The sequence below is a fragment of the Pelobates fuscus genome, chromosome 3 (assembly GCF_036172605.1).
Source record: "Pelobates fuscus isolate aPelFus1 chromosome 3, aPelFus1.pri, whole genome shotgun sequence".
Classification (NCBI taxonomy): Eukaryota; Metazoa; Chordata; class Amphibia; order Anura; family Pelobatidae; genus Pelobates; species Pelobates fuscus.
Window position 1 is genome coordinate 403,000,192 of NC_086319.1, and position 21,081 is coordinate 403,021,272.

Sequence of the window (21,081 nt, forward strand, 5' to 3'; positions counted from 1 at the left end):
TTGTAGAATTATTATACCCCTTATAACCTATAACCATTATTAGGCCCCATATAAACTATATAATCCTTACTGGGCCCCTTTAATACTATATTCTCATATTCAGCTCTCAGGCCTCATAGTTTAAGCTTTACAAGATTCCTTTGTTCATAGAAACAGCATGTCAGCAGAAAATGCTAGACTCTTCTGATTAAATGAAACACTGTAGCAGATAGTCTTGATAGAATGTATAATTGCTAAGAAGGCCTTGAGAACACTGAAGGATACTAACCTTGAAACCCTTAACGTACCAGCCACTCATTATGGATGGATGCCAAGCCCCCCTCCCATCGAGTAAGCTCCCTCGTGCTTAGCAAAATGGAGCCGAAACCTGTAGAACTTTATGACGTCAGTTATGACATAAGGCGTAACTCCCAACAAGGAGGGCATTTGACTGACCACTTACACCTTTAACCAATTGACAATGTTTTCTTGCTCGTATCTTGATTTTTATAATGATGTAATTTTGCCTTTAAAAGGGTCTGCGAGCCCGCTTTTTAACCAGAAGCCAATACATTTCCTGAAGTTCTTTCATCTAATCTGAACTCTGTGTCAGTGTGAATTTACTTCTGCGTATACGCAATTTAAACATCTCTAATTTGGACAGGAACAGATAGTCATTCAAACTTCTTTGTTTGCTTAAAATATTCCCTTATCACTCCTAAGTCTGCACTGCTGGGAACCAAGATTATTGCGCTCATTTTAACCAAGACCGTACAACTCCTGCACTCCTATGAACTCAGATTTTTTTTAATGAGGGACACAGGTGCACAAAGCTTGGAGACAAAGAAACATGGGGGGGACAGGTGAACAAAGCTAGGAGAAAAATAAATATGGGGACAGGGGTATACAGAGCTAATAGACAAAGCAACATGGGGAAAACAGATATACAAAGCTTGAAGACATAGAAATATGTGGGGCACAGGTGCACAAAGCTAGGAGACAAATAAACATGGGACACACACACAAAACTAGTAGATTAAGAAACATGGGGGATACAGGTACACAAAGCTGGGAAACTATTTAAAGCTAGGAGACTAAGAAGCCTTGAGGACAGATGTACATAAAACTAGTAGACTAAGAAACATGGGGACAGAGGTACACAAAGCCAAGAGACAAAGAAACATGGGGGGACAGTTACACAAAGCTAGTAGATTAAGAAACATGGGGGATACAGGTACACAAAGCTGGGAAACTAAGAAGAATGGGGGGGAGGGGGAGAGACAGGCACACAAAGCTAGGAGACAATGAAACAGGAGAGACAGGTACACAAAGCTAAGATACAAAGAACCATGGAGGACCGAGTATCCAAGACATGCAATTAGTAGACTAAGAAACATGGGGGACACAGGTACACAATGCTAGGAGACTAAGAAACACGCAGGATACAGGTATACAAAGCTAGGAAACTAAGAAACACACAGGATACAGGTATACAAAGCAAGGAGACTAAGAAACACGCAGGATACAGGTATACAAAGCTAGGAGACTAAGAAACACACAGGATACAGGTATACAAAGCTAGGAGACTAAGAAACACGCAGGATACAGGTATACAAAGCTAGGAGACTAAGAAACACGCAGGATACAGGTATACAAAGTTAGGAGACTAAGAAACACGCAGGATACAGGTATACAAAGCTAGGAGACTAAGAAACATGCAGGATACATGTATACAAAGCTAGGAGACAAAGAAACACGCAGGAAACAGGTATACAAAGCTAGGAGACTAAGAAACACGCAGGATACAGGTATACAAAGCTAGGAAACTAAGAAACACACAGGATACAGGTATACAAAGCAAGGAGACTAAGAAACACGCAGGATACAGGTATACAAAGCTAGGAGACTAAGAAACACACAGGATACAGGTATACAAAGCTAGTAGACTAAGAAACACGCAGGATACAGGTATACAAAGCTAGGAGACTAAGAAACACGCAGGATACAGGTATACAAAGCTAGGAGACTAAGAAACACGCAGGATACAGGTATACAAAGCTAGGAGACTAAGAAACACGCAGGATACAGGTATACAAAGTTAGGAGACTAAGAAACACGCAGGATACAGGTATACAAAGCTAGGAGACTAAGAAACATGCAGGATACATGTATACAAAGCTAGGAGACAAAGAAACACGCAGGAAACAGGTATACAAAGCTAGGAGACTAAGAAACACGCAGGATACAGGTATACAAAGTTAGGAGACTAAGAAACACGCAGGATACAGGTATACAAAGCTAGGAGACTAAGAAACATGGGGGCAGGTACATAAAGCTGTGAGAGAAAGAAGCATGGAGGAGACAGGTACACAAAGCTTGGAGAAAAAAAAAAGGCAAGGTTTGTGGATTCAGAAAGCTATGGAACACAAAGTTACGGAAATAGACATAGAAAGAAACAAATTAGTATATTAGTTTGATGCCCCTGCAGAGCATCCAGTGCTCTTGGATGGATAAAATATCCTGGGTTTTTTTCTGCACAACGCAAGCTTATGCATTTGCCAGTGACTTGTCTGTGGTGTCCTCAGTAGTGAAATACCAAAGGACAAGAGTGGAACAGGGCTTTTAAAGTGTGTTGTGCATTTGTGGGGACACACAATATCTTGTAGTATTGTATGCGTTTGGATGTTGTTTGTGTGATTGCATGTGTTTAAAGGAGACTGTTTGTTCTGTAGTGTGTAAAGGGGTCTGTTTGTGGTGTACTATGTGTGGCTAGGGGCAGTAGTGTGTGAATGTGTTTCTGGGCTGTATATTATGTGTGTGTGTATATGTCTATAGGGTCTTTTGAGTGTGAACCTAGGGGTTATTGCGTTTGCATGTGTGTATCTAGGGGCTACAGGGGGTAGCATTGTAATATATGCATATAGGGGTCGTAGTGCTCGTGTGTATACGTGTGGTAATGTGTGTATAGGGGGTTTAGTGTGCATGTGTGTATAGGGAGTGTAGTGTGTATAGGGGTGTTATTTGTGCATAGGGCTGTAAAATGGGTAAAGTATGTGCCTAGGGGGTGTAAAGTTTGTATCGGGGTACAGACGGTGCACATGAGGTGTAGTGTGTGTTTGTAGTGTAACGTATGTGTATATGGGTATAGTGTGTGTAAGTGCAATGGGGGTGTAGTGTGTGTTTGTATAGGGGTATAATGTATGTGTATATGGGTATAGTGTGTGCAACTGCAATGGGGGTGTAGTGTGTGTTTATGGGGTATACAGTGTGTGTAGCTCGTTTGGGGTGTGTGTATGCATGGGGTGTAATGTGAGTGTTTAAAGAGTGTGTGTGAGAGTAAGGTGTGTAGTGTGTGTTTATAGTGTATAGAGTGTGTTTGTGTGTGTAAGTGCATGGGGTGTCGTGTGTGTATATAGGGGTATAGAGGGTGTATAAGTAAGTTCAGGTTGTGTATATAAGGAGGTATGGAGTGCGTGTAATGTGTTTGTGTATAAGTGTACTGGTTGTAGTGTGTATATAAGGTGGTTTAAAGTTAGTATATGTAGTTTGTGCATACATGGGTAGGATAGGAGCTTAAATAATACATTTAATAATTTCATTATTAAAAAAAATAACACACACACACACATTTACTCCCCCATCTCCTTATTACCTTTCAAGAGGAGATGGAGCGCGCTGATGATGACCCCTAGGGGTCCAATGGGCAAGTGAGGTGGTCTGTACCCCCACAGAGTTTCAGAGCATTGCTGCATGTTACCACAGCAACGCTCTGATGTATCGGAGCTCGCGAGATTGAGAGATTGAGAGGTTGCCCAGCATGTAGCACTTTCCCCCGGTAACCCAATTCCCTTCCAGCCCATCAGGGAACAGCCTTTCAGACCTTCATTCTTAGAGCTAGTGCTGCTTTGCTTGGGTCAGCAGGGGAGACCTTTTGATTCCCTCTTCCAGCCTCTGCCCAAGGCGGGCCACTGTCAGGAAAGTCACCACATTTGCCCGGTTTGTGTAATGGCCATTCTGGACCTTGTGGGGGACATGAAAACAAAAGTTAGTGGACACAGACACACAAACCTACAGTCACACAAAAGTTAGTGGACACAGACACACAAACCTACAGTCACACAAACTATACACTGTACACTTAAACATGAAAATAAATGCCACTTTGTATTCCCATATATTTGGTAAGCAATAACACAAGACAAAAAATCATATATACTCCATGTCTTTACATTTGCATCATATTTGCTATTACACACGTGTATTCACACCGTCTCTGCACACAAACAATTAATGAGAGAATTGCACATTTTAGTTGGGACAATAGCTGGAACACAATTTTTCAATTCATTCATTTTGGTCTAAAATTTGAAATCCAATTTTCGGTTCGCCCCGATTCACCATTTAGCGAATATTGTGTTGTATTTGGTTTATAAACCTATAGAGTGCATATTTGCCTGTATAAACCCATGTGGTTTGATGTATGCTTGCTCCATAAAGGGGAAACTCAGATTTTCCTAGAAAATTTCTGATGCTTTTCAATGCCTGTGTTTTTTGGAAATTTATTATTAATTTAATAAAAATATTTATAATTTGATTAAAACCATTAAAAAGACAAACAAAACAAAAATTTTGCTGGCAATGTCATGTTTTATGACAATATGCTGGTATTTTATAAACAAAAAATGATTTCTACTCTCTTTACAGTTACGTGTGATAAAGATATCTTTATCTCTCTCTCTATATATTTGTGTCTAGTTATCTTTATCTCTTTGCATACGTATGTTGTGTAATCGTACAAGCAAGGATTAGACTACAACTCCCAGCATGCTCCAAACCAGGAAGGAAGCAGTGTGGACCATTGAATCAGCTGCTGTTGTCTGTAGGATGTGTGCTGACTGCAGCCTGCCTCTCCGATGTCTTTTTATAGGGGCTGGTGGGGGCAGGGAACCTCAGGCAGGGCAGTGACACCCGATGCAAGCACAGAAAAGGCTCAGAGGATGTGAATAAGATGGGAGGGGGTTGCCGGATTAAGGATTGTGTCTATAGAATTCTGCAGGTGGCTAGTGTAACAAGCACAGCATTCCCGTTACAGACACTTCAAAGGTTGCGGGATATCTATGTGTGACCCGGCTTATTTCAAATCCTCCTCTGGATATTGTATTCGGGATATCCCCTTGCTGATTTTGCTACAAGATTTTTACAACGTTCAATATGATCACCGATATCCACATGCACAGTATTACAGCATCCTGCGCCGCGTCAGTCTCACCACAACTGCTGCTGGTTTCAGATGATGGAGTCTATATCCTTCGTGGAGGAAACCACAGTATATTTCGTACAGATGGGATAGCCGATAGTGTTTTTTATTGCAGGTGTTATATTTTTTAAACGGCTATCTCATTCACCAATTGACTTTTGGAATTATCTCTCGGGAACTTCGGGTTTGGCGTTACAGGTTGTCATGACCTGTCACGATCGGATATAATTTTGCATTATTTTCCCAGTTGAATTTCTAATGTAAGTAAGTCTGCCTCTGATGGTGTTCAATGGAATTTTCAAAAATATACAACGTTCTGTTTCTTTACAGTAAAACCTCTTGCCTGATATAGAAAGAAGATTGCACTATTTCTAATTCTGCAGAGATTTAAAGAACCTTTTGTTATAGGGTCTCAAATTTCATTGGCCATTAAAATCTATCTATAAAAAAAACAAAAAAAACTTTTTTTTGCACTCATCTTTTTCTAGACTCTAGTCATTTACAGGCCCTTTTGTAAATGTGAATGAATCTATATAGATCAGGTTTTATACAGTGGTTTTGGCTGTTACACCAAGTAGGCCGCGATAACAGCAGAGATGGACCGTCAGAGAGCGGAAATCTTAATAAAGATTGCCCAAGCACGATTAGAGTGCGGTAGGCCTGCGGATGCCTTAAATTACTTATACCAAGCCCAGAGTCTGTATCCCACGCGGACTGCTGCAGGACTTATACAGGCCATTCGCGGAGGATGGTTTGAAGCTGAAAGTAGCCATTTTGGACACAGGAGCAGCCGCTTTGAGCCAAACAGTTACTGGGAGAGCCGTAACCATCACGCAGGCTGCGGAAGCTGTGGCACGCAGACTTGGGAGGAAGAAGAAGATGAGCAGCAGGAAGAGGAGGGGGAGAGTCTGACCAGTAGGTTGGAGGATAGAGAGGACTACTATGCAATATTGGGCGTGAAGCGGGACACCAATGAGGAGACACTCAGGAAGGCGTACCATAAACTGGCCCTACGCTACCACCCAGATAAAAACAACTCTCCTGGCGCTACTGAAGCTTTCAAGGTGAATGAATAGGAGGTCATGATAACAATCGCGCATGAGCCTACCATTATATATGTGTCCTGCAAGAGCTAAGGAATACATTATTGTATTTATTTGCAGTTTCTGAAGTAGCGCTTTATTACAGATTATGCAGAATTTATATCAGAAGTATATCAAATTGAACAAGGTGGAAAGAGACTCAGTTACAATTATATGGTGTGAGGGAAGGCAGATAAGGGGGTAGGGTGATGGGTACTATCAAACGAAAAGGTAGGAATTAAGAGAGGAATTAGTGAGATCAGATCCATTGTACGAGTGAGGAGATCATTTAGGTTCAGAAAAGACATCTGTAAAAAGGTGGATTTTCACAAGTTTGCAAAAAGTATTGATGAGTTGACTCCTAGTAGTGAAAATGACCCAGTCTGCAAGGCTTTTAAATAGATGTGCCTGGTTTTAGTCAGACAGCTATACTTACTGTATGAGGGCATATTGATGGTTGGTTGTTTTGGAAATGTACAATCCCCAAAATAACGGAATTTTCCTTACAAATACATTGATGAATCATTTGTTTTTCTTTATTTTATCAGGCCCTATATCAGTTATTGAAAGATCTAGTAATATGTTTTAATACTTTATGCCAACTACTTTGCATTATGTATATTTCAATAATTTTGGTCGTTTAGGTAGCTATGAACAGTAAGTCTTACATAACATTGCTGTTTTTGTAATAATTTTGTATTCTAGCCATCATGATCTTAGAGTAAATATCACACTTAACCTAGTCTTTAACTAGTAAGAACTTTTTTGTAGAGTGGATAAATATGGATTTAATTTTGATCCTTTGTATGTACACATTTGTTTTTCAGTTTGAGTTCCTTAATATGTTTTCTCCAAGTTGGCAGTAAGTAGTTTCCGACAATATGGAACTGGGTTTCCCTGAATTGGTAGTAAGAGTTCACCCAACTTGTTGATGAGTTCTTCTCAAGATGGAGCTGAGTTTTCCTGAGTTGCCATTGAGTTTCCCAGAGTGAGGTTTTCCCACGTTAGTTGTGAGTATTCAGTGACTTTTCGTCAGTTGACATTGAGTTTCCACTGAATTGTTTATGAAGTCATGGTGCTTGGAGTCTGTATGTGCAGAGTAGACACTGCAGAAGCCAGATGCTCGTCATGAGCCATTAGAGGATCCTTTGTGCCCTGTGGGAAAACAGGTAAAAGGGTAAACCGTTGCAAAACTTTATTCCATGTTACCGTAAAAATGCTGTAGTAGTTATGATGCTGGAAGTAACCATTTAAGTACTTGTTGAAGTGGCAATACAGTTTGAATCAACCTTTGAAGGCTTCCAATAGATAAGGGAATCCACCGCATCTAACTTTTCCCACTTGTTGACACATATTTTTTGTTTTTGTGATTTTGATCCACAAATTACAGGTCAACTTGATGTTTAATGCATTTTTGGGGCTGTAGTGTTTTTCCATCTGCTTTAATTGAATGAAGTGCTCTAAACCGAGATTAATTATCTACATCAGTGGTTCCCAAACTTTTTAGGTTCAAGGCGCCCTTAATATTTCAATAATTTTCCAAGGCGCCCCAAGTTACAATCATTTCTTAGGTTATATATATGAATAGCGTAGCGACATATACTGGGCCCCTGTTCGGCAGAAATGCTTGCCATTCAAGCACAGATCTAGAACCTAATCTAGGAGAGGCACTGGTAGATTATTTAAATCAACAATCCAAGCACAATAACCACTACAGTACTTTGTAGTGGTTATGGTGCCAGTAGTGCCGTAGTGCCCTCCCAGAGTAAGTAGTCAAACTGTTTAAGAACAGTTTGCCAACTTACCTGGGATCTGCCTGGATAGGGGCTGTAGTAGGGGATAGGGGCAGAAGTGTGTCTGAGGGGTGCAATATGTGTGTGTGTGTGTGTGAGGGTGCAGTGTGTGTGTAAGGGGTGCAGTGTGAGGTGTGTAGGGGTACTGTTTGTGTGTATGGAGGGGCAGTGAGTGTGTATGGGGGGGTAATGTGTGTGTATGGAGAGGCAGTTTGTGTGTGTATGCGGGGGCAGTGTGCGTGTATGGGGGGATAGTGTGTGTGTATTGGGGGGCAGTGTGTGTGTGTTTGGGGAGGTAATTGTGTATAGGGGGAGTTATTGTGGGTCTGTGGGGATAGGAGAGCAGATAAATATATACTTTGGTTTATTTTAATTAATAAAAAGTTTTTTTAATTTTAAGTAAAAAAAATAATTATTTTAATATCCCCCCTCCCTGCTTACCTTTGCCTGGGAGGGGGGACATTTCCTGCAATCCCTGGTGGTTCGGTGGGGAAGCCCTAGTGGTCCCACTAGTGGTGACAGTGAACTCTAGCAGCCTCAGGAGCTGCTAGAGTTCACTCTTGCAAGATTCGGAGCGTTGCTGTGGTAATCATGGCAACACTTCAAGCTCGTGCAGGTTAGAGCTCCCCCAGGTCCTCTCTCCCTCCATCCCCTGCCGGCTGCCAGTAGTACACTACTATCTATGATCTCCCCTCCGGTCCTGCAGAGCCAGCATGGGAGAGGGAGGCACAGTTCCCGGTGCTATCATCACAGCCGGTTCCCGGTGTCATCATCATAGCATCGGGAAATTATCTTGCGGTTCCCCTGTGTGCCCTGGAGCGCCGCGGCACACAGTTTGTGAACCGCTGATCTACACTGAACATACATACCTTATGAGCAATTTCTTACTGTAACAAATACTTACAGAAATTTCTTAATGTAACTTTCAATTCTTACTTAAAGTTGTGTGTTTTGTATATTACAGAATCAATATAAATGTAAAATTTAAAAGGGCAATATCTTTCATGTCTTCTGCTATTCTAGGTGATTGGAAAAGCCTTTGCTGTCTTAAGTGATCCAGTCAAGAGGAAACTTTATGACGATTCACAAGGCAGAACACATGTGGTCTTAGAACCTGACCTGTCCACTGAAGATCTTTTTGATCTGTTTTTCCGTGGTCAATTCCCTTCTGGCTCCTATGCCGGGGCCTATCAACGACAACCAAGGTCTACAACCAAAGCCCAAGATGGTAGGTGGTCAAGATGGCAGAGAGAAGAAGAAAGCACAGATGGTCAATCATCCAGGTGGCAGAGAGAGGAAGAAAGAGCAGAAGGTCAATGGCCAAGGCAACATGGAGAAGAGATGAGACATGAAAGAGGAAGAGAAAGTAGGTGGAAAGAGGAAGGACAAGATGGAGATAAAAGATCAAGATGGTGGGAAAGGGAGGAGAAAGCAGATACTGGACAACCTAGGGGGAAGAAAAATGAGAAACAGGATAGTGGGCAACCTAAGACTCAAGAAGAAAAGAGGAAAGAAGGTGCAAAGGGAAAGTCAAAGTGGTCAGATATAAAAGGTCAGACTGGGAGAAGGTCAAAGCTGCGCGAGGAATTGGGGAGAAATGAAGCAAGACAGGCTAGAAGGCAGGAAGAGGAAGAAAAAAACAAAAGGACAAAAACAGTTTATTCTGCATTTATCCAGGTCTTGCCAGTACTGCTGCTGGTGGTGGTATCTGTGGTTGCTCAGCTAACCGCCACCACTCCAACTTACAGCCTTCATCAGAGACCTTCATCAGGCCTTACAGTTGCTAGAGAAACCCGTAGCCTAGGCGTCCCTTACTTTGTTGCACAGAATTTTAAGGAACGTTACCGGGGAGAAGCACTTACTGAATTGGAGAGAGCAGTTGAAAAGGAATATGCAGAGACTGTCCAGGCCGGATGTTGGAAAGAGAAACAACAAAAGTTAGACCTGACCAATCTAGCTCGACTTTACAGGGACGAGAGACTAAGAGAAAAAGCGGAGAGCCTAAAAATGGAGAATTGTCAGAAGCTTTCAAATCTTATAGGTTCTCGGCGAAGGGGATGACTTTAAGCAACCAGTGAATAATCAGAAGAGGAGGATTCAAATAATGGTCTCCAAGCTTTGTAGGGACTGTAATAATTTATGAAACCAATTACATGAACTCTTCCAGTATTTGTTAGTGAAGAATGAATACGATACCCTTAAAATTCTGTTTACTTTTAAAACCACTGCCTACATATCATGTAAGATGTCTCAAACTTATTCATTAGTTTTAACAACCCCGAAGGGACCTGTAACTCGTGATTCACTTGGAAATAACTTGTTCATTAAAAGCAAATATAGGGCTTCCATACCTGACATTATAGAGGTCTATTTAATAAGATGTGGTCAGTGGACAACAAATACCCCAATATAAGTCAAAAGAGCTATGTTGGAAATTAAGGAGCCAGATCTGCTAAAGTAGCCCTGTCTATTTTTAGTTTTCCTTTCCTTATGCCCCCCTGTATCTTTATGAGTATACTCCCCCGTGCCACTTGCCTTTAGTTATAATTATTATCTTTTCCTCCTTGTGCCGGGTCGTATATCTGGGCACAGCCATTTTGCGTCCCCAAGCAGGACAATTGCAGAAGGAGGGAGGGTGGACCTGAGGTGGTTGTTACAGAAGTGTAACACCCACCTCTCTAAGGGGATCATGGCAAGGGATCGGTGGGTCGGGTTAGTGGTGGAGGGTTTTCAGCTGTGCTATTTTAGCATTCATTTTGCAACTCATATATCAGCTGGCCACTATTTCGCGAATAAACCCCTATAATTAAGAAGTAGATGGACCTCCATTTTAACAGACATTATACTGTGCCACGGGCGCCCACGGAAGGCCTATTAATATAAACTTGCTTTGGCAACGGAAGAGATCTAAGGAAATCATAATGGTTTATATTTGAAGTGTCTCCACCAAAATAAAACTTTGGGGAGTTTTATGGAATCCATACATTCTATCTAAATATCCAGTCAGTGAATATGGGGGATTGCTGGTGCAAATCCAGTCTATCATGACATACCCCAAAAATGACTTTTAATTTACTGGCCAATTAAGGTTGTTCTGACAGGTCGTAACTATACCTTAATTGCAAATACCATGTTTCTTCAAACCTATCCTCAAGACTCACTAACAGTCTAGGAGTCACTGCCAGAACCCGGTGCCCTAATGCAAGTGACTGAGCCACTAACTGGTGCAAATGTAGCGATATCACTAGCTTCTGGTCTGTTGGTCGGTTAGGACGACAGATTTAGAAATACTATGATATATATATATATATATATATATATATATATATATATATATATTTAAAGAAATACTTTAATTTAAATAAAGACTCCAAGCACCATAACCACAAATTGCACTGCAGTGGTTATGGTGCAAGGAGTTCCCTAGCGCTCCCTTCATTCCCACCCCCTATATTAAAGCGTCTTAGCTGGAATCTGTCTGGAGCGCTTCCTAAGGGCTTAGTTAATTGGCTGAGAGTGTTTAGCTGGTGTTCTTCTACACTGCAGAGCTTAGCTCAGGAGAGCTAATGGAAGCTCTTCGGCATCCCAAAATGTAATTTATTGTATATTTGCGCCTGTTTTTTGCACTGCTATTATTTTCTCCTCTCTATCACTGTTTATCTTTAATAATTTTTAAAAAATCCCATGAGCTCTTATTAGGTCCGTGAGCTTAGGATTCAGTGTAAAGTATCTCAATGTGGGAAGTTGGCACCACCAATCATATTGAACTGCAGGTTCTGACGTAGGTGTATTTTAAAAGGAACACTATAGGGTCAGGAACACAAACATGTATTCCTAATCCTATAGTGTTAAAACCACCACCTGATCCTATAGTGTTAAAACTGCCCCCCTTTGCCTCCCTAAATATACTAAAATCTTACCTTTACTCCAGTCTGCTGCTGCCTGCTCTGCCTCTGTCCTGCCCACTGCCTGCTGACATCAGCAGAATGGTGGTCTGAGCCAATCACAATGCTTCCCCATAGGATTGTCTGAGACTGACAAGGAGGCAGATCAGGGGCAGAGCCGGCACAAGTCAAAGACAGCCCTGGCCTCTCAGCATCTCCTCTGAGAGATGCATTGACTCAATGTATTTCTATGAGGAAAGTTCTGTGTCTCCAGAGTGTGTAGACACTGAATGTCAGTCACACTGTGCAGGAAGTTCCTCGAGCAGCCATCTGAGGAGTGGCCATTGGAGTGATCACTAGGCTGTAATAAAAACAAAAAAATGTATTTTCTCTGAATGATTTTACTCACCAGAACAAATGCATTAAGCTGTAGTTGTTCTGGTGACTATAGTGTCCCTTTAATTATCTCAGCTGGGGCCATCCAGGTATTTACTGTCGGAGTACAAGAAAAAACTGTATTTTGAATACAGCTTTGATTTTAAATGGGTCATTTAACGGTAGGATGTAAAACACAGAAATTATCTGTCAAATTTTTTTTTATTTTTTTTTTAAACTGTGCGTCGGGGAAACCATTTTATTGTCTGTGTGACATCACACACGGTCAGTACTCCCCTCCCAAGAATCAGCTCATGACAAACCTTGCATCCCTTCCAATCTGTGCTGGATATTGATGAACTGCAGCTATATATAGAAAGCTATAAATTAAATAATATGCTCAGTAACTTGTCAACGACATTTTGCTAGAACAAGATATAGCTCCAATTTCTGAAGTAACACAGTCACTTTTGTTATAACAGACGCAGCTTACTACATACTTAAAGTTTATCGTAACAACTCAAACACTAAGCTTAATGTATTGGTCCTGGTGTCTATAGAGAAATGCAGAGTTAACATTGCTGCCTGGTAACATCTCTAGTGACAGTCACTAGAGGTGATTCCTAGCTCAGAGCTACACAGTCCTAGTCCACGCTCTGCATGGAGACGCTGAAAGCTCCCCCAGGGCGGTGTTTTGCCACGCATGCTCAATAGCTTCCTAATACTTTCCTATGGGATAGCATCGCATTGACCGAGAACTTCAAAATTGATGATCTCAGCCACGGAGGTGAGGCCAGCCTTGGCAAGACCTGTGTAGCATGGGAGGAAAGTTGAGTAAAATACCTTTAATCTCCGGAGAGAGGGGGCAGGGGACCTAAAGCTGCATTCCAGCACTATAGCGTCCTTTAATTCAATGTAATGTATGAACCCAATGTAGATCTAGGTTTAAGACAGCATTTCTATTTAATGTTAATTTCTTGCCAAAAAATGCTGTTCTACACGTGTCTGTATGTACAAAATTTCAGCACCACTCATGGCTGCGTTGGCAAGAAATTCTTAGCCAATCATATGCATGTTTGTGGACTTTCTGAGCCAATCGTAGTTGTGAGTTTACAGGACCTTAGGCAAAATCTCCTCCTACCAGGGGGATAAACACTCTGCCCAAACCCCGGCAATTCAATGCCATTTCCAGATTCCCCAAAACCAGATCTCACCTCAACAATAAACTGAGCCACAATGTAAAACACAACATTCTTACTTATAAATCAAGCTTTGCTTTCAATGGCCACTCCAAGCACCAGCTTCACTAGGTAGACTAGTGGACAACGCTTGAGGCTCTGTCAATGCATTCATGTTTCACATTATTTATGGATTGATATGTCTTATTTTATATTTCAAATAAAATAATTTTTGTGGTTTTACTTAGTTTTACCATGTTTTCATTAAACATAAAAAGTACTGCACTTTCTTATTTAGTAGAGATACTAACGACCTGCTGCAGGGTGATACAGTAAGAAGGACATCTTCCAGACTGCCACTACAGGTGCTTCCTCTACAACAAGCATGTCAAACTCATGGCCCACAATGCACATCTTTGCGGCCCGGCAAGCCGCTAGTAGCTTGGTGTTAAAGCAGAGTAGGCACCTGCTTTCCCCACATTGCAGGTGCCTACTCTGCTAAAAGTTACCTGGCCGGGTAGGAGGGCCAGCGAGGGAGCTCAATGTTCCTGCTCCTCACTGCTCCCTCGAGCGCGCCATCTGTAGTGAAGTCGGGCGCCGGAATATGACGTCATATTCCGGCACCCGGCATCACTAAACTGCACGTGAGGGAGCAGTGAGGAGCAGATAGAAGATCACATTGGCTCCCAAATGTAGGGAGCAATAAAGAAAATGTGTGTGCAAGAATGTGTGTGTGTGTCAGTGAGTGTTTGTGTGTGTCAGTGAGTGTTTCTGTCTGTCTGTCTGTCTGTGAGAGTGTGTGTGTCTGTCAGTGAGTGTGTGTGTCAGTGTGTGTTCCAGTGAGTGTGTGTGTTGGTTAGCGTTGCATTGACTGCGACTGGACAGTGGAGTACCTGGAGGTGCATGGAAGAATGCAACACCACGTCACATTCCGACGTGACATCGACGTGCTCCACCTTCACAGGGTTTCAAGAAGTAGCGGGAGGATCAGATTTGGCACAGGGTGCGGATGGCATAATTTGGGGTATACTGGCAGCGGCACTGAGAGTGGAGTCTGTTTGTTGGCTAAAGGGGGGTATTTAGTATATAGGGGGGAGGTACTGAAATTTAGTATATCGGGGAGGATTTAGTAGAGGGGGGGACTGGGAATTAGTAGAGGGGGGTGCTGTGGTTTAGTACAGGGGGATGCTGGTTTATTTGTTTTTTATACTGTACTTTTTTTTTTTGTAGCCCAGATAACCTTAAACCTTGTTCATGTGGCCCGTGCTAGACTTTGGGTTTGACATGCTTGCTCTACAAACAACTAACTAAATCTCAGTCAGGTAAGGCTGCAGCTCACCTATGAGAGGCATGTGGGTGTGCATGCTGCGCTCACTGTGCATGTGCATCAGATTCTAATTATCATCTTTGAGGGGCTTTGGATTGGCCATCGGCTCTAGAGCCAGGTGAAATTGCTGGATGCGGAGTGGCCAGTAGTGATGGAGAAAAGAGAAATAAAAATCTATTTTTCAAGGTTTTTTTTTCTGAAAACGGGATAGTGTTAAATACTTCCTTGTCAACATAATATTTTCTTTATCTCATGGCTAAATAAAAGTGTGAGAACATGTACAGGTTCAGTGACACAATACACCAGTAAACACATTGCAAAATTAGAACAGGGTAATATAAGACATAAGCAGTGTGCCCTAAGGCTGCGTACACTGAGACGTCTTTACTCAGTACACATCCCTTCATCGCAATCAGCATCCAGACACAAATAAAGATACTTTAAGCTCCTTTATCTCTTTATCTCAATGAAAAAGGAACTTGATACCCCAAAGCTCAAATACGTTTTCCTGTTTAAGTACAAAAGTCTAATTAGGAATTTCTAAAGTTCCGAGAACGATAAGTATTGAGGGCCAATCAAACGGCTTCATCTTCTACTGCCAGTAAGATTTCCACCGTGAGGAAGTAATTAATCTAAAAAAAAAAGGTGGAGTCTGGAAATAGAATTTTTCCTCGAAATCATCTGTAACGTTAACTGCAGCTGTTATGGTAGGAGAGGACATCACAACCCTCGCAAACATGGCTTCCTGCCATTTACACATACGACCCAAGGCTGAAAACTTACTCTGTGTACTAACTCAAAGTGCTGACGGAAAATCTAACACTCGTGGTATTATTTACAAGTTAAAATGACAGCCGTTTTACAAACTTTGTCAGATTGAAAAAATAAATGATATATATATATATATCAATTAGAAGATGCATATTGAGTTATCCACAGGTCAAACAAAGACATTTATAGCTACAGGAAAGCTATTATATACATGTAGAGATTCAATGTAACATTCTGATAACAGATCCGTATGCACAAGTACATCTCTGAATGAGTACACCAGGATTGAGGATATAAAACTGAATGTTTAGCAAGTTTCTTTTAAATATATATCTCGATTGTATTATTTATTTGCAATTTCTGAATGTTTTGATAATTATTTGGGCTGAAAAAGTAGACAAGCTATATAAAAGAATAAAAAAAAAAAATCAAATACTATGAGATATATGTTTGCCAACATTCTGATCCCTAAAAAGAAAATGGATTTTACACCTTAATGCTGGGCGCTGCTGTGTGGGTGACAGGCGATTTCTGGGTATTTCACCAAGAACACATCACGTCTTTTGGAAAAAACACAGAATCCTTACTTATATCACAAGTCCCAGTGACATTGTCAGGGTCAATTGCTAAAGTGGTTATCTAATTCTAATTGAATTAAAATTGGTTTATTCACTAAAATCCAAATGTTATGAACTAAAATCTGAATGGCAAAAATATTTTTCTATGGGTCCCTACCGGGCGAGGTGGGTACTTCCTCCCAGTGGCGTACATACCAGGGTCGCAGGGGTCGCGGCTGCGACCGGGCCCGGCCCACCAGGGGGCCCGGCCGCCCCTGCGACCCGGTATGTACCCACAGGGCCAGCCTCTTCTGCTGGGGGGCCCAGGAGCCGGCCACCTCCGGGGCCCCGAGGCTGGCCCTGCTGTCACCCGGCTGGCGGGCGCGCGAGGGAGCACTGTCCCCTGGGTGCTCCCTCTTCAGCTCCCTCGCGCACCGCACTGAAACCGGAGCCGGAAGATGACGTCATCTTCCGGCTCCGGTATCAGTACGCGGCGCGCGAGGGAGCTGAAGAGGGAGCACCCAGGGGACAGTGCTCCCTCGCGCGCCCACCAGCCGGGTGACCAGCAACACCACTGGACCCCAGGGAATCCCCCCAGCTCTCACACAGGTAAGGAGGCTGGGGGGATTAAATTAAAAAAAAAAACAGAAAAAACGTGTGTGTGTGTTTAGTGAGTGTGTTAGTGAGTGTGTGTTAGTGAGTGTGTTAGTGTTAGTGAGTGTGTTAGTGAGAGTGGTAGTGAGTGAGTGTGTTAGTGAGAGTGTTAGTGAGTGTGTTAATGTGAGTGTGTTAATGTGAGTGTGTTAGTGTTAGTGAGTGTGTTAATGTGAGTGTGAGTGAGTGTGTTAGTGAGTGTGTTAGTGTTAGTGAGTGTGTTAGTGTTAGTGAGTGTGTTAATGTGAGTGTGTTAGTGAGTGTGTTAATGTGAGTGTGTTAGTGAGTGTGTTAGTGTTAGTGAGTGTGTTAGTGAGTGTTAATGTGAGTGTGTTAGTGAGTGTGTGAGTGTGTGAGTGAGTGAGTGTGTGTGTTAGTGAGTGTGTTAGTGTTAGTTTGTGTTAGTGTGTGTGTGTTAGTGTGTGTGTGTGTTAGTGAGAGTGTGTTAGTGAGTGTGTTAGTGTTAATGTGAGTGTGTTAGTGTTAGTGAGTGTGTTAGTGAGTGTGTTAGTGTTAGTGAGTGTGTTAGTGGTAGTGTGTTAGTGTGTTAGTGTGAGTGATTGTGTTAGTGTGAGTGATTGTGTTAGTGAGTGTGTGAGTGATTGTGTTAGTGAGTGTGTTAGTGAGTGTGTTAGTGTTAGTGAGTGTGTTAGTGTGTGTTAGTGAGTGTGTTAGTGTTAGTTTGTGTTAGTGAGTGAGTGTGAGTGTGTGTTAGTGAGTGTGTTAGTGAGTGTGTTAGTGTGAGTGATTGTGTTAGTGAGTGTGTTAGTTTTAGAGTGTGTTAGTGTTAGTGTGTGTGTCTGTTACTGAGTATGTTTGTGTGCGTCTGTCACTGAGTGTGTGTCTGTCAGTAAATGTGTGCGTCTGTTCATGAGAGTGTGTGTGTGTGTCTAAAGCACTTACCTTTCTCCAGCGCCGGGCTCCCTTGGCGCTGGGGATCTCTCCGTCCCGATCCGCCTCTCAGCTCCGAATGCACATGCGTGGCAAGAGCCACGCGCGCATTCAAACCGCCCATATAGGAAAGCATTACTCAATGCTTTCCTATGGACGTTCAGCGTCTTCTCACTGTGATTTTCACAGTGAGAATCGCAGAAAATCCTCTAGCGGCTGTTAATGAGACAGCCACTAGAGATGGATTAACCCTCAGTGAAACATAGCAGTTTCTCTGAAACTGCTGTTTTCACCTGCAGGGTTAAAACTAGAGAGACCTGGCACCCAGACCACTTCATTGAGCTGATTTGATCTGGGTGTCTATAGTGGTCCTTTAAGTGTATGTGTTTATGCATGCACTGGCGTACATACCGCGGTCGCACGGGTCGCAGCCCTGCGACCAGGTGCCCGCCCGCCATGTGTTGCGGCCCCAGCCCGCGCAGAGTAAGCGGGGGGGGCCCACAGATCAGTTTTCGCACCGGGGCCCGATGGGTTGTGTGTACGCCACTGCTTCCTCCTCTGATGAGGCGCATCTGTCATAAAAATATATGCACAAAATTGACATTAGCTCTTGTTCTGGGCATGTTGATGATGCCCCGGTTATGCTGGAGTTACACAGAGGGGTTAAACTCTATATCTGAACTGCATATACAGACTCCGGGCACCATGACCATTTTAAATGAGTGAAGTGGTCACGGTGCTTGGAGTAACGGTTTAAGGACAAATAACTGCACTATTGCTGTGGAGCTCTGTTACACATTCCAACACACCAAAATAAGGAGCTACTAGAAAAGAGGGACATTAGGGTAACAGACCAACCAACATTGTGAGGTTTGTAATCGCGATGTTGGGCGAGCCTTGTTGTGGTGGAACCAGCCCCGCCACTTGTGCCTGGAGAGGACTGCTTGCCAGCCTCCTGCCATGTGACTATGGCCCCTGGGATGTATTACCCTTTAAAGACATGATTTGGGCATAATGGATTTGTGTTGTGCTGCTGCTGGCCCTTTAACTCCCAGAGAAAGGATTTGAACTTTTAAATTGGCACTTCGGATGCAGTCGAAGTGCCGAAGCAGTCGAAGTGGCCGCCATTCGAAAACCGAACACGTGGCGGCGGCCATTTTAATTTAGTCGAATGCGGTCAGCGGTGTGTGCCACTGAATCTATGGAACTAAAATCGGCTACACATTTGCACGAACACCGCTGACCGTTACCTTCTCAGGAACTTCGACGCTTCGAGTGGAATCGAAGTGCGTTCGACAATTTGAACGCACTGTTAGACTGGGCTATTTGCACGAATGGCCCCGTTCGTGAATTCGAATGGGACTTAGACATTTTTCTGTGTGAAATTGACCGTCCGCACAGCCCAAATCTATGGAACTCTTTTGGGCATGAAAATGTGCTTGCAGTCGGACAAATAGGACTTTCCCTTAACTTTTTAACCCCTGAACGGATTGCCCTGATTTGTGAGTATGTGTATAGTTCAAGCATGCTGATTATGAAAATGTATGTTTTATGTGAATGGCATGTATATTTTGGAAGTTAATAATATTTTGTAAAAACTGTATTTCTCTGCCTGTGATAATTATATTAACAATTGTGTTCAGTAATCATATCACAGGCAGAGGGGAGGATTTTGTGTGGGAGTGTCTGTGTGTATTGTACGGATTGATTGGTTGTATTTCAAAACCCTGTGGGCAGTACTAGGTTTGTGGATTGTGACTAAAAGAGGCTGTATGTGCCAGTACAGTCAGTTCTGCTTGATCCTCAAACGAAGTATTGTCTCGTCATTGGAGGAATTGGATTGTATGCTGATTGCCAGGAGTCTAAGCTGATTGTATGCTTTTTCTGTTCAGCGGTTTACAGCATTCATATGGTTGAGAGCATTCGTATGCTTCTCCGGTTCGGTGGTTGTGGTGTCTGCTAGAGTGCTTGGAGCCCTCAGGAAGCGCTAAGAGCATCCTTCAACGGAGGTACCCAGTCGGGGTGCCTGTTGATCCGTTACACTTGTAATGAGTGTCATACATGACATCTTGCATCTCCGGCAACACCCACAATGGCATGTGCACCCACGGAAAGAAACATGTCAGCCTGGCGTCAAGCATGAGCACCTACTTGCAGGTCCATGGAGGGCGCCAAGCTGACGCACCCTCTGGGCCCCCAACTTGCAGGTCCATTAAGGTCGCCATGCTGACATACCCTCTGGGCCCCCAACTTGTAGCTCCATGCAGGGCGCCAGGCTGACGCACCCTCTGGACCACCTACTTGCAAGTTCATGCAGGGCGCTATGCTGCTGCACCCTCTGGACCACCTACTTGCAGGTCCATGAAGGACGCCAAGCTGACGCACTCTCTGGATCACCTACTTCCAGGTCCATGCAGGGCGCCAAGCTGACGCACCCTCTGGGCCCCCAACTTGCAGGTCCATTAAGGTCGTCATGCTGACGCACCCTCTGGGCCCCCAACTTGCAGCTCCATGCAGGGCGCCAGGCTGCTGCACCCTCTGGACCACCTATTTGCAAGTTCATGCAGGGCGCTATGCTGCTGCACCCTCTGGACCACCTACTTCCAGGTCCATGAAGGGCGCCAAGCTGACGCACCCTCTGGACCCCCCACTTGCAGGTCCATGCAGGGCGCTATGCTGCTGCACCCTCTGGGCCCCCAACTTGCAGATCCGTGAAGGGCGCCAGGCTGACGCACTCTCTGGGCCCCCAAGTTGCAGGTCTATGAAGGGCGCCATGTTGACGCACTCTCTGGGCCCTCTACTTGCATGTCTATGAAGGGTGCCATGTTGATGCACTCTCTGGGTCCCCCAAGTTGCAGGTCTATGAAGGGCGCCATGCTGACGCACTCTCTGGGCCCCCAAGTTGCAGGTCTATGAAGGGCGCCATGCTGACGCACTCTCTGGGTCCCCCAAGTTGCAGGTCTATGAAGGGCGCCATGCTGACGCACTCTCTGGGCCCCCAAGTTGCAGGTCTATGAAGGGCGCCAGGCTGACGCACTCTCTGGGCCCCCAAGTTGCAGGTCTATGAAGGGCGCCATGCTGACGCATTCTCTGTATGGTCCTAGTGCCCGCTGCACAGCATGTCTAATGATGCGTTTGCGCTGTGCTGCCTGGGGAATATCCCCATTCCCGTCTCGGGGAAACCAGGGAACTAAATGTGGAAAGTCCCACCGAAAGCTAGACTTGTAGGCGCCCTGCAGTCTATATAAGAGACACAGAGTTTGTTTTAGCTGGAATTCATATGGTCTGTCCTCTGTGAATGGGATATTTGAGAGATATGTTACTTTATTTATG

General features: G+C 43.6%; 1 protein-coding gene across 1 annotated transcript; it reads left to right on the forward strand.

The window, feature by feature from the left end:
- The first annotated feature begins 4,839 nt into the window (after positions 1 to 4,839).
- LOC134603606 (dnaJ homolog subfamily C member 18-like) lies at positions 4,840 to 11,412 on the forward strand. The gene is made up of 2 exons (XM_063449730.1): positions 4,840 to 6,300; positions 9,135 to 11,412. The coding sequence occupies exons 1-2, from the start codon at positions 5,833 to 5,835 to the stop codon at positions 10,170 to 10,172; spliced, it is 1,506 nt and encodes a 501-aa protein (XP_063305800.1). The 5' UTR covers positions 4,840 to 5,832; the 3' UTR covers positions 10,173 to 11,412.
- Positions 11,413 to 21,081: the final 9,669 nt, after the last annotated feature.